We start from the raw sequence: 13150 nt of genomic DNA, 5'->3' as shown, positions 1-13150 counted from the left end.
ACTCCAGTAGTTTTCTGTTGATTCAGATTGCAAAGTATAAAAGAGAATCTTCCATTGTAGCATAATCCAGTTCATAGCTTTGTTTTGCTAAAGTAAAACAAAAGGACTTGCTGCCAAGTTTGCCACATCTTTCAGAATTAAACACTGGTGTTTTGATGAGCTACACTTCATTAGGATGTAGTAGTTTGGCAATTAAACTTGCTTTATTGCTGGAGACTGCAAGCATTTATAAAGATTAAAATGAGATTGATTCCAATGTAGTTTTAAAATACATCTACTGATATAAATTTAAATAAAGTACAGATGATATTTTTGTATTATAAGTTCCTCTGGAGATAGTCATAAGTCATAAATTTATAAATATGAGATTCCCTCCTGCTATGATTGTCCCATGTTAATATGTATCTTACAGGTAATGAAGGCAGTAAAACCAGGAATGAAAGAATATGAGATGGAAAGGTAAGAGTTCTTTCAATATTTCTAATAAAAAGGAAAAAGTCTCTCTGTAGTAGGGAAAGAAGCAGTAGCTGAGACAAAGCAGCAGTGTGGATTGAGTTGAGACTGAGAGCTCATTGCTGTTTGAAGACCACTGCGAGCATTATTTTATTATTTTGAGGTGGTGCTTCATCACTTCAAACCTGTATTTGATGAGGATTGGTTATTTTTTGGTGACAGGTAAGTGAAATACTCTCCTCCTGGAGTTCCAACAATTTACAGAAGCTTTACGAAATACCTGTTATTATTGTTTGAAGCCACCCGATAAAATGGTGTTCATGGATAAGCGTTGCCCTCAGCCTGGTTGTGCTCACAGGACTGCAAGGACGGGTGTTAAAGCTCACACCTGCACTGGGGGTTCCTGCAGCAGTCCAGGAGTCACTGAGAAGGCAGCAGATCTCTCTGTAACAGGCACACACAGGGCTTTGGCTGCTCTTAGCTGGTACAGTAATGATGTGTCTAGACCTAACCAAAACATTGCCTCCTCTCTTGAATCAATATTTACATGAGATCATCAGCATTTATGGTATAAAGCATGGGTTTGATCATCAAGTCCATTTATTTTTAGCTTGCACGCAATATTTTCTCTTTTCAAAGTATTTGCATAATGAAGGAATAGAAAACAGCAGCCATATCTCAGTTGCTGTTGTTTCTTGGCAGTAATTTTCCAAAGGCTAGTAAGCAGTCTAGAGCAGCACCCAGGGAGGGGGAAATAAAATGACCACAATCTTTGTCATCAGAATTTCAAGGTAGCTCAAAAGACAAATAATGCCCCTATAACATATGCAATGTGGAGAAACTAACGTTACATTTAAGCAGTTTAAAGTTCTGCAGGTGCTATAGGCTCGTGCTTATAATTTGCTTGTGCTTCAAATTGCTTGTGCTTCAGATTTCCCCATATATCACCAGGTAAAAGGGGAAAAAACATTCTGCCTTCAATTTTATTCCTGAACTTTGTGTTCGTTTTTACTCACTGCCCATGCTGTACATGCTGATAGTGAAATTTTTGGGTTCTGGAAGTCAGTAGCCATCAAAAATTTCCATAGAGCAGAATTTGTTCTCAGGTGCTTTTAAATGTCATGATTCTAATAGTTTGATTAAATGTCACACAACAAATACAGATATATATATATATATACAGTCTGTGATCTAGATTACGTTTTTACTCCAGGACTTTCATACTTCCCTGGCTAGCTCCTTCCATACACATCAGCCTTTTGGAAAGGTTATTTGTTTCTTGCAATTAAAACAAATAAACAAATAAATAAATAAAGCAGTTATTACACTTATTTAAAATTGCCTTCTGTTCTTCCATACATTTTGATAGATTACACTCCTGAAATAGTTTGAGGTTATTTAGCTAATAAAAGAGGTCTTGGCAGACTACTCTGCAGCATCTGCCTTGGAGACTATAATTAGAACTTCAGGTTCTTTTGCTGGTGGAATTCATCCTTGCGCTGGTTTCTGTTCCCTTATTCCTTTGGGAAAAAAAGGGTCCTAAAAATGTAAACCTGTCATTTCCACACCTTTTTGGTAAGAGAAGTGTAATTGAAATATTTATAAATGAAGTTAGAAAACAGTCTAGGAAATCTCTATTCTGTATACAGGAAACCTATTGTGAATAGGTCTCTGAAAGTTCCCTTCTTAGACTACAAAGATAGCCAAGATGCAAAAATAGACAATTTTCACTGAAATAGCAGAGTTGTGGGGAGTTTTGGGGTTGGGTGTTTCTTTGGTTTTTTCCTTTGTCAGCAAAATGTATAGTCTGGATAGATTTATCAAAAGTATTCGCACTTGTCTTTAGAAGATCAATTAAAAGTTAGTGCAATTTTTCATTTTCTGCTGTTTCTAGGGCTTCCACTCCCTTTTTGAAGGCTTTCTGAATTGTGTAGCTCTCTTCCCCTGCATTTGCAGTTCCCACTGATGGCTGTGGAACTGTGATTTTTTTTTTTTTTAATGAATATAAATAGCTCTTGAAGTGTGGCCAAAAAGTCCCCCTTTCTTATTGCTTTACTTTCATTCTTTGACATTGTGGACTACAGCATGTGCAGTTTTGGGTGCAAAGCTGGTCTGACCCTGTCTGCTAGGAAGAATAATGCCAGAGATCCCAAAAGCAATTAAAATTTTCCATTACTGGATGTAGAGACCTAAGTGTTGCCTTTTCTTTGTCCATTTGGTCAAGCACTGGGAAATGGTTTTGAACCAGTAATGTGTTAATGCTGAGATATATAAAAAATGAGCACATTTAACTGCAAACCCAATCAGCCCTGACTTCTTTTTTTGGTTTGATGTTATTTAACTTTAATGTGTGGTCGGTTGACTTTAAGGAGACAGCCCATGCAATTATCTACAAACAGTAATTCACAGCATGTGTAATTGCATAGAAAGTCATTTTGGTAGGTCATATTCTGGGTTTTCTCTGAAGCAGTTTGTTTAGTGTTTGTGCTTATCTCATGTGTAATTAATCTTCTTTAATTAAAGGCTTTTAATTATGTAACCGCTCTGTAGTGTATATATTGTTGAAATACAGCAAAATGGTAAAAGAAATCTCTTCAGCTCAAGAAACATGTGAATGAAATCTGTGAATTCAGATAAGTTGTGTGCATATATAAACAAAAATGTTTTGTGTATGTGTACATATGTATACACACACTGAAAGTACTGATTAGAACCTACAGTCATCTGTTTCAGGATGCTCTAAAGTTCTGAAAATACCTTCTAGATCAGTGTTTATTAATTTCTAGAGTGTTGCCTGTTCATTACTCACTGTTTTCCAAATGGGATGTTGAATCTTCTGTGTGTTTCCTCATTTGTTCCCTTTTTATTGAAGCTGCTGCAGCGAGGCCAGAGGAGGCACCAAGAGGATCAGAGGGATAGAGAGGCTCTGTTGGGAGGAAAGGCTGGGAGAGTTGGGATTGTTCAGCCTGGAGAGGAGAAGCTTTGGGGTGACCTGATTGTTGCCTCCCAGTAGCTGAAGGGGCCAAGAGGAAAGATGGAGAGAGACTCTTGACAAGGGTCTGGAGAGACAGGACAGGGGGGAATGGCTTCCCACTGACAGAGGGTGGGTTTAGATTAGATATTAGGAAGAAATTCTTTATTGTGAGGGTAAATAATTATGGGGGTTTTGTAGTAGTTAATACTAAACATAAACCCTACTCTGCTGTAACAGCAACAACATGACAAGAAAGCAGCTACAGAGTTCTTTTCTTCTTGGTTTACAATGCTTGCAGGCTATTTTTACACCTTGCCTCTCTTACCAGCTGAGGCTGATAAAGGTTCTTTATCCCTATTCTTTTCAGTGCTGTCCCTGATTCCAGAGCAGAGCTTAGACTCTGAGATGAGCTGCTGTCGCATCTGTCAATGCTAAATTTCACTATCTGTGGAAGTCTGAGAGTGCTCTCACGGATTATGGCTCTCATCTTTCATTTATCTCTCCCTCCTCTGCTCCAGAGGAACAAACTGAAAATAAAACATACATGTTGTTTCACTAAAAAAGAAAAAATAGCCAGAATAATTTTATTTTCCTTTGGGTGTTTCCTGTTAGTGAAATGCTGATTATTTTAGCTCATCAGTATTTGCCACTTTCCATCTCCTGATATTTGTGCTTCAAGTGTTTTTGAGACAGTCGCTGACTTCTGCAGCAAATGATCTTTACAAATATTTCTGTTTTTTTCATGAGTCTGGCTAGAATTTCAGCTCAATTATAGCCTAAATAAGTTCTTCACATAAGAGTGTGTAGATAGTAAAAAAGAATTCTCATTGCAGCAAAAGTACATGGGTGAATCCTCCCCCGTTGCTTTTTGGTGTGGGAATGGTGTTGAATTGTGCCATGACCCTCACTGGTATTTGTGTATTTTTATTAAACAACAGACCAGCAATGCATTAATCTCAAGCCCCATGTCAGTCTGAGCAGTTACTGAAATATCTTTTTCTTTCTTTCTTTTTAACAGTCAGTGTTGGGTAGCCTGGAAGTTGCTTGACTGCCTTTTTCCCCAAACTGCCTCACAATTAGAGGTGATGGGGTCTTAAACGTAGGTAGCTGCTATCAAAAGGCTAGTTTGAAAACTTGAAAAAACATCAAAAACTGAGAGAGGCAGAAGGTGGCCTTTCCCTGTGTTTAAAAAAACCCAACCCAATCAATTAATTATTTTTTTCCTTTGTTTCTGCAGGCCTGTGTGGTAGGATGGGTGTCTGCACCCATCTGCTGCACCCAATATTGTTTATTTGTGTTGATACCTAGTTCTAGCAGAAGGGTTGAAGGAAGAAGTGGATCAGACACAATCTCTGTTTTTAGCAGAACATCCTCGCTGCGAAGCAGCTCAGGAGCTTCTGTCCAGCAGGGATTGCACAGGGGCCAGCAGGGAAGGAGTAGCTGAGCCAGTGGTTTTGTACCTGTGCCTGTTCAGGGGTGACAGGGGTCACACCCACATCTTCCTAAAAATGGTGCAACAACATGACCTACAGCAGCCCAGGGCCAGGTTGGCAGCTTAGTGCTGACAGCTCTGACAGCAAATGCTGGGTCCCTGCTAATTGCCTAGTTTGAGAGAGCTGCTGAATCTCATGTGCCCAATGCCCACAGGGAAGTCAGATATAATATATTTGCTGGGAAGAGCAGCTGGATTCAGAGACACTTCCTGGAGCCTTCCCCTCCTGCCTACCTTCCCTCAGGTACAGCTGCTTCTTTGATGTTTTAAATTAGGCTGTCGCCACTCATTTCCTAATCCATCTGAAGTCGGGTTGTAAATAGGCTCCAAATAAATCTAAATTTAAAAATTGGTTTTAGAAAACCCCTGAGCATTGTTTCTCTTCTGTGACGTGCAGAGGCGCAGTTGCATATGTCTGTGAGCGTGGAGGCCTCCTGTCTCAGCACCTCACCTGCTGTAGGAGACCTAAATCCACCTGGGAGGTTCCAGCTGTCCATGCCTGCTGCCAGTCTCCCTGCTCTTCCCTCTGCCCAGCTGAGAGGAACAATATTGGGGGGCACTCAGAGACTTGTTTTGCCTGAACTGCTGCTCAGTGTGGTTGGTGATGGATTCCATTTACTGCTGGGAGGGAGCAGAGCAGTTCCAGTCTGTTCCCAGTAACCTCTCAGCATTTTCCCTTTTTGGGAGGTGCTGTGGCAAGCTCCTGTGTTCTCTCTTTCAGTCACCTCCTGGTGGAAGAGCACTGTTTAATTGCACAAATCTCTCTTGTGACTTCTGATTGAAGTTCCACATAATTGGTTTTTATCTTCGACAAAAAAAATTGTGAAATTGGATCGTGTGAGAGCTTTAAAATTAAACCCTCTATCAACCCACAGATACCAAAGAACAGTTACCACGCTGGAAAATGTTTCCCTTCAGAAAGAGAGCTGTGGAAGGATGTACACCAAGTGTGTGCATACAGAACCTGGCTTGCTTGCACAGCAAGATAAACCCAACTTTAAGTGCTGTGTCATTGTATGTCCTTTCAGGGTTTTTAATACAGTAAGTGTTAAGTCGTAATTATCCTTTTATTATCTTTTTAGAAATCCAAAAGTAGTCACAGTTTTTATTTTAATTTTGTAACTGATTGAAAATTGCAAGCAATATTAATTTCTGTGGGTGTTTTCCAGAGTGACTATTACTATTAGTTAAATTAACAACAGAACAAGCTTTCTTCTCAAATTAGCAATGATTTCAGTTTCTACTGAATCTAGCGTGGCATTGAGATAGTGAACTAATTAGCATTGCTAATGACAAGCTAAGATTGGAGATATGTGAAATGGAACTCATTGTAAAAGACAGCAGGCTGAACTGATTATTGTTTGCTGTGGATTTTGTTCCTGCTTGTTCAGACAAGTCAAAAGTAAAGATCCTGCCATATGTGAGGCTTTATCTGCATTGTGAGCTTTAGCTCAATAATTTTTGCTAATTACTGATGAATCAGAGAGATGAGAATTTTGTGTTTGTTGGCCATCTTTTTATAACTAGAATTGCTTGGGATCTTGCTTAAAGACCAGAAGCCCAGCTTGAAGGAAATGGGTGGAATATACCAAAATTGTCCGTTAATAATGGCCAGTCTTCGCGAACGAAGAACCGGGGAAGGTCTTTCCACCTTACAGCCTGTGCATTGGATTTTTTAGGTGAGACACAGTGTGTGCGGAACTGAGCCCACCCTTTAATCCTGAGGTTCATCTGCCGGGGCCAAGCACGCTTGGACGGTGGCAGCGAGGTCCTCAGGACGTAGATGGATTGTCTTACAGGGCTAACGAGCTCCATCTGCCCGGGGAGGGGCCCCGACCGGTAATAGAACCCGAGCCTCGGCGGTGACAGCGCCGCGTCCTTAACCACTAGACCAGCAGGGGCTCCCAATTAATGAGGTGACATTGCACACTGACCTTCTGAAAATCAAACCCGTTTTACACAGGTGAAAATGAACAGATCTTTCTCCTTGCTGCTGGCATGCCCGCTGCCTAAATTCTTTTCCAGATTTGTTCTTGGAGCACCCTCACCATCCTGGTGTGCAAGTGCCACCTTCCAGCCTGTGAAGTAGCATTTCTAATGTCTGTTGGGATGGTTCTTTTGTTTGCTTGATTTTTGTTTGGTTTTCTGTTGCTGCATCATCTCTCTGGGGGATGAATTGTGCAGAACTGTGTACTCTTTTGGAAGGTGATGATTTTTTTACTGTGCACTTTATCAGCAGTGTTGAAAAATGCAGGGTCAGGGTTATCATTACAGGATGAAGTGTGATCGTAGAACTATAGAATCAGCAAGGTTGGAAGAGGCCTTTAAGATCATCCAGTCCAACCATCAACCCAGCACTGCCACTGGAACCCCTTAACCACCAAACCACATCACCCAGGGCCAGATCCAGATGCCTCTTGAACACCTCCAGGGATGGTGACTCCAGCTGGCTCATGCTCAGCTGCTGTTGAGCAGCACCCCCAGGTTCCTTTCTGCTAAACAGCTCTCGAGCTGTTCCTGCCCCAGCCTGGAGTACTGCAGGGGGTTGTTTTGGTCAAAGTGCAGGACCCACCACTTGCCCTTATCAAATCTCATGCTGTTGTCCTTGGTTCATTAATTGAATCTGCCCTCCAGCAGGTCCACACACACACACAACAGTGTTGTCTGCAAATTTACAGAGGGTGCAGACGTGCCTGCAAATTTACAGAGGGCCCTCACATCCAGATTATCAGTAAAGATGTTAAACAGGACTGGCCCTAAAATTGAGCCCTCGGGAACACTACCAGTGACTGACCCCAAGTGGATATTGTGGTCACTCTGCCCAAGACAGCCACTGACCACCACATCACCCACCAGTCCTGCTTTGTTCTCAAACCACGGGGCACCTCCTCTGGTAGGCAGGCAGAAGAGATGCAAAATGTTAGGATTGAGGAGGAATCTGAATCATATTAGACAGTAGAGGTGACGTTTCTTCTAAAGTCAAATTAAGCCTTGAGGCAGTCTTGGCAAGTGATGGATACGAAGAGCTTTGCTGACAACTGACTCTGTGTCTCCCAGTTCATCTACTGAAACCTGTATATTTAGAAGAACTAATGAGATATGTGATATAAGTTAATCCGTTAGTGTGAAGTACAGTTGCCATCACTTCTCACTTGGAATAATCCCCTTGTAAAGTGTCATATCCTTCAGGAGCATTGGACTGGATTTCTGCTCTTTCTTGTTTCAGAACGAACCTGCTGTGTTCTTGTGGTCAGCACTGAGTGTTTGGGTTGGCAATGGTAACAACGTTCAGGAGTTGGCTTCCCAATTCTGCAAGATTTGAGGAGATTTCTGAGGTGTTTGTGTTGAGGGAGGAGTGATCTGCTTTTCATCAGTAACTCTGTGAGGAGGAAGTGGGCATTTTATGACAAGAAACCATTAAACTGAGGAAGGTCCTGGCTACTGCTGTTTCTGTTGCCATTGCAAATCAGAGATTTGTGTCCATAAGACCTCTGAGGGATCTAGAATTTGTTTGGATCAGGTGAGCTTGTTGGTTATTTGGGACTGGTGGGGCAGGGAGGTCCTTGTTACTTAAAAGAGTTCCAGGAGAAGGGGTGTGACTTCTTCTGGGAGTTTTCTGGTTTACCTTGTGCTTTATTTTCATATTGGTTCCAGCACTTGGGATTGGTGTAGTGAGTTTATCAGCTACAGTAGGCCCTTGGAGCTAGATTTGGATCCCTTGTGCAGTTTAGGATAATAACTGAAAATTAATCCCATTTCAGCCCATCGGTCTGCATTAACCTCTGACTGCACTGCTGGTAGATTGCTCCTGCTGCCCTTACCTTCAGCCGGCTCAGGTGCTGGAAAGCAACCTGTGCTCTGGCCGAAAGGAGCAGCATCTGCTGAGATGGTGTGTGGTTTGAGGGCAGTGGAGGGGTCAGTGGGACCCTGGTGTGTGGTTTGAGGGCAGTGGAGGGGTCAGTGGGACCCTGGTGTGTGGTTTGAGGGCAGTGGAGGGGTCAGTGGGACCCTCTGATCAGGGTCCAGGGAGTTTACCAACGAGGGGCCGTGCAGGTTTTTTGACCTGCCTACAGAGCACTTGTGTAGTCATTTGTTCGGTCTCTGCATAAAGAAAGGAGTGTTGAGGTGTTCCCAGGAACTGAAGCAGGTGTAGACTTAGCTGCAAAATGTGCCTGCGTCTTCCTGAACCAGCTGGAGTCCTGCTTCCTCACCTGCCCTGCTCTGCCCTGAAAAATTCTGACTTCTGCAGCCCACTACATCTTGCCCAGACATTGTCATCATAAATTGAGTGCTATAATCTTTTATTATCCTTAAATTAGTCGGTTTGCATACCCAAAATGGCAAATTACTGCCCTATTCTCTCAGAATAGCTCAAGTGTTCAAAAAAAACTATTGAGGGCAAATTAAGCTCTGTACTGGGACACCAACTTCCTTCTAACCTAAGCCCTTACTGCATTTCTGCTCGCTCTGGGTTGTTGAACAGAAGTTCAAACTTCAAATATCCAATTTGAAACTGAAAGGAAGATTATGAAGCGCTGGTGATTATGCTGGCACTCAGTGTCACTGAACAGCACTTGTGCATTGTGTGCTATGTGGGTGGCTGTGTATTTGCTAAGAAGCATAACTGAAGATGAAAGTTTAATTATTTCTTCAAGGCAAATCCTTTCTCCCATGGACTTAAACTTGCATAGGAAAAATGAAAATTCATAAGGAGTGTAAAAATTGGCTAAAATTAAAAAGCATTTATTTTTACCCTATTTATTCTTCTGAATAATAAAATTTCCCCATGGGTTTTTGGAACATATGTAGAATAATTACACTGTGGAAGTGGTGCTTTAGTTCAGCTTCTACAGCTAGGGCAAACATTGTGATTAGGCTGCGAGCTTAAATCTGGGTTTTATAGGAAATCTCATTCAAGGCTCTGTTGCCATCAAGCGCAAAAAACTGTGACCCATGGATTGGTCCCTGTGGGAGCAATTATTCTTTGCAGAGACTTTTTGCCAGCACTGAATATTATAAATGTCAGAAAAAAGTTTAACCCTCAGTACCTCTAACAGAATGTTTCCATACCTGCTGGCGAGAATAAAAATTTTTAGCTGGTATTTGCATTATTTTATGTTTAAGCCAGGATTTTTTTTTTTTTTTTTAACAAAAGCTTCTCTTTATAAACAACTCAAAGGTAAAAAAGCTGTCTTTTCGTTACAGACTGCATGCCTTGGTGAGGCAGCTGATGCTGCTTAATGTGCCCAGGCCTCTCCTGATGGGCTCTTGCACGTTGGATGCTGTGTGAATTGATGATTAAAACCTCTTGTCTGCCGGTGGCAGCGGGGGGAGGACGTGGAGGGGAGTGTGGGGTTGCTTAGGAACACGGGTTAGATCTGACACTCAGTGTGTGCCTGAGTGACATGTTTGGGTGAACAAGAGCAATATGTTCATCTTCAGCCCGGGTCTGAGGGAAGCGCTGGGGAGTGGGAGCTGACACTTGCCTCAGGGGGGGAACCTGCTTCCTCCAGGAGAGATGCAACGTGTGTGTGCATTTCTGCTGCCTTAATGCCGGGGTTTGCTTAAGGCTTGTCAAAGCAAGGCATGTGCGTTATTCCTAGCAGAAATTAATGTTTTTCTGTTACTTAAATATCACATCCAAACCCAGCAGATTTCCCGCCCCTTCCCTGTTCTCTCATGGGCGTTCTGAGTACGGTGTGGTCATTAACTGTGACAAAACATTTACAAAATGAACACACGATGATTTACAAGATGAACACATCTTGCATCATGTGTTCAAAGACTTTTGCAAAGTGACGCCAGTTGTGAGATGCTGAGAGGAATGTTGTGCTGCCTTGTCACTGAAGTCCAAGTCAGAAGCACCTTTCAGTCACCATGATACTGGCAGTGAGGCATAAAGACAGATGGGTCCCAAATATGTACCAGCCCTGGGACAGGATGAGTCGCCTTTACTTGTGCTTTTTTTTTTTTTCTCAGTTATTTGTATATATCACATTGGTATGTGATTTGTATGTTTCTAAATATAAAATATTGATGGTACTCAAAATAGTCTCAAGCAACATGAAATTAAGAACCTCTGTTTTTGAGACACGAAGTGAGGACCTTGCAAGTAAAAATCAGTAAGTTTTTTTACTTTCTAAAGGATGCAGATTCATTTGTGTGGATAGTTATTACATAGAGCTCACATTGCGATTTGACAATTTTTTTTTTAAAGTGAGTTATGTTAGTTTTCAGTTCAGTTTTGCTTAGCATGTGTAAGTAATTTTAAAAGACTTTGTAAGGCCTTTCAGCAGTTCAGAACTTTATTCCATATTATTGTGGCAAGCATTGAAAAGTTTATTCCAATATATTATGAGGAAACACACTGCTCTGCTGTTAGCATGTTCTGTAGCTCAGATCAGGGCCAGATCTTGGGTGGAGCTCCGTAACCTCCTGCGTGTCATCCCACTTGATCTACACAAAATGCACCAGGCACCCTGGCTGTACCCTGTGGGCATGATCCCTGTGGGGTATTTTTGGCCAAATTGCTTTGCTGTTTGCCAGTTGGATTCACTCTTTTGAGGTTCAGTCTATGCTTTTAACCTTCCCCTCCCTGCTCAGCTGATGCAGAGAGGAGGGGCAGGGTTACGCCCTTTGCCACTGCTTTGATGCTCCAAAGACAGCTTGGAAAAATCAGTAGGTATAAGTTTGTGTAGGGAGGAACTGTCCAAGTGTTTCCCTTTGGACTGTGTGAGACAAAGGTTGTTTGTTTTGTTTGTGCTGCTGTTTGTGCTGTGCCAGGTCAGTTGGCTGTGCTCAGTGGGGCTGTGGGGTGGTTCAGACAGGGGGTCCTGCTTTGCACCGTGTTCATCTTGACAATCTGCTGGTGGCTTTGCCTTGATCCTCAACACCTGAATGGGGTGTAGGGCTCCAGGCTTCCAGCTACAAATCATGGCAAATCACAGCTGTCACCATTGCCACTCCAGATAAATGCCAGACCATTGCCAGGCGCCATTCATCTTCCTTCAGCACTTCCACACCTGCTCATTAGCACCCTGCTGGCATCAGCATCCCTCTCAGAGGAGTCCCCAGATGCCAGAGATTCACCCACACCCCTTCAGGTACCTCCTGAAACTGCTGGGGCTTGGGCAGTCATGGCTGGGCTCTGCCAGAGACCTACTGTTCGTAGCTGTGTTCACTGTTTGTGCTGGAACAAGAGGCACAGAGCTTCTTAAAGCAGGCAGTATTAAAGCAGGCTTAAAGTATTCACTTTTATCTAGAAAGACCTGAGTGAAGGACTGAGTGCCCTGTTGTGTGCTGAAGGACTGGAAAATGGAAGTGGATTGTTTGAGTAGTGTCTTCCAGCAGGAGTGGGAAAAGAGGCTTGATGTATTTCAGAGATTAAAAAAAAAACAGAAAACTTTCTCTGCTGCCTTTCATACATCAGGAAGAAAGTTGGAAGCTGATAGGGATGAGCAGGATGCTTGAGTCTTCTAATGGATTTTTCCTTGATGAGAGATAACTTTTACAGTGGCAACAGTACTTTTAAATCTTCATTTTCTGTTGAAAAAGAAAAAGGCATCACTTCCTTTATTTTTCAGATGGAGTGTAGGTAATCACAGCAGACTTCCTTTTCCTCTGAGTCGTTCCTAGCTGGTTGTACATATATTTTTGTTTCTTTGTTCAACCTGAACAAGCATTTTGAATCCATGAATCATGTGTCTTGGTGGTGCTCTTTAGAACCTGGAAGCAGGTGGAAATTCATCAAGCTGCTGAAAATGGATCTGGGAAAAAATGCATCTCAGCTGCCCTAATAGGCAGTGCTCTTGTAGACATCGCCTGTGGCCTTTGGATCAAACAGCAGAGAAATGGCTTTGCAGGAAGAGCCCAGGAAATTCTAACTAGGTAATGAGTAGTGGCTCCCTTTTGATTTACAGCATGGCTTTACAATCAATCTGTAAAAGCTTTGAAGAGAAAAAAATAAACCTCCAAGGGAAAGGAAAGGGCCGTACAATTAGTTGCTACTGTCTGCTTGCTTGTCTTCCCTAATTCCAAGAGCGTGTGCTGAAAATGGATGATGGTGTGCAAAAATCTCAACTGTTGGCTCATTCCTTTGTGGCTTCCAGCTGAGATGTGGTTCACATCATGCTGGTTCTTGGAGAATATGCAGTTTCATCTTAGCCACAGATTATGTGTACGTAGGTGTAGTTGGAGGAATTTGACAAGGGTTGCACGTGTGATGTAACTTC

General features: G+C 42.3%; 1 protein-coding gene across 1 annotated transcript in view; it reads left to right on the top strand.

Moving 5' to 3' along the window:
* PEPD (peptidase D) overlaps positions 1-13150 on the top strand; it is a 111471-nt gene that overhangs the window by 17713 nt on the left and 80608 nt on the right. Inside the window, exon 6 of the mRNA XM_027905610.1 lies at positions 413-459. Within this exon, the coding sequence (XP_027761411.1) occupies positions 413-459 (47 nt within the window). The remainder of the gene's footprint in view (positions 1-412; positions 460-13150) is intronic.

This window comes from Empidonax traillii, unplaced genomic scaffold (genome assembly GCF_003031625.1).
Source record: "Empidonax traillii isolate 1590-97213 ecotype Southwest subspecies unplaced genomic scaffold, ASM303162v1 scaffold1176:size335168, whole genome shotgun sequence".
Lineage (NCBI taxonomy): Eukaryota > Metazoa > Chordata > Aves > Passeriformes > Tyrannidae > Empidonax > Empidonax traillii.
Note: the sequence above shows the minus strand (reverse complement) of the source record. Positions and strands in the feature narration are given on the sequence as shown.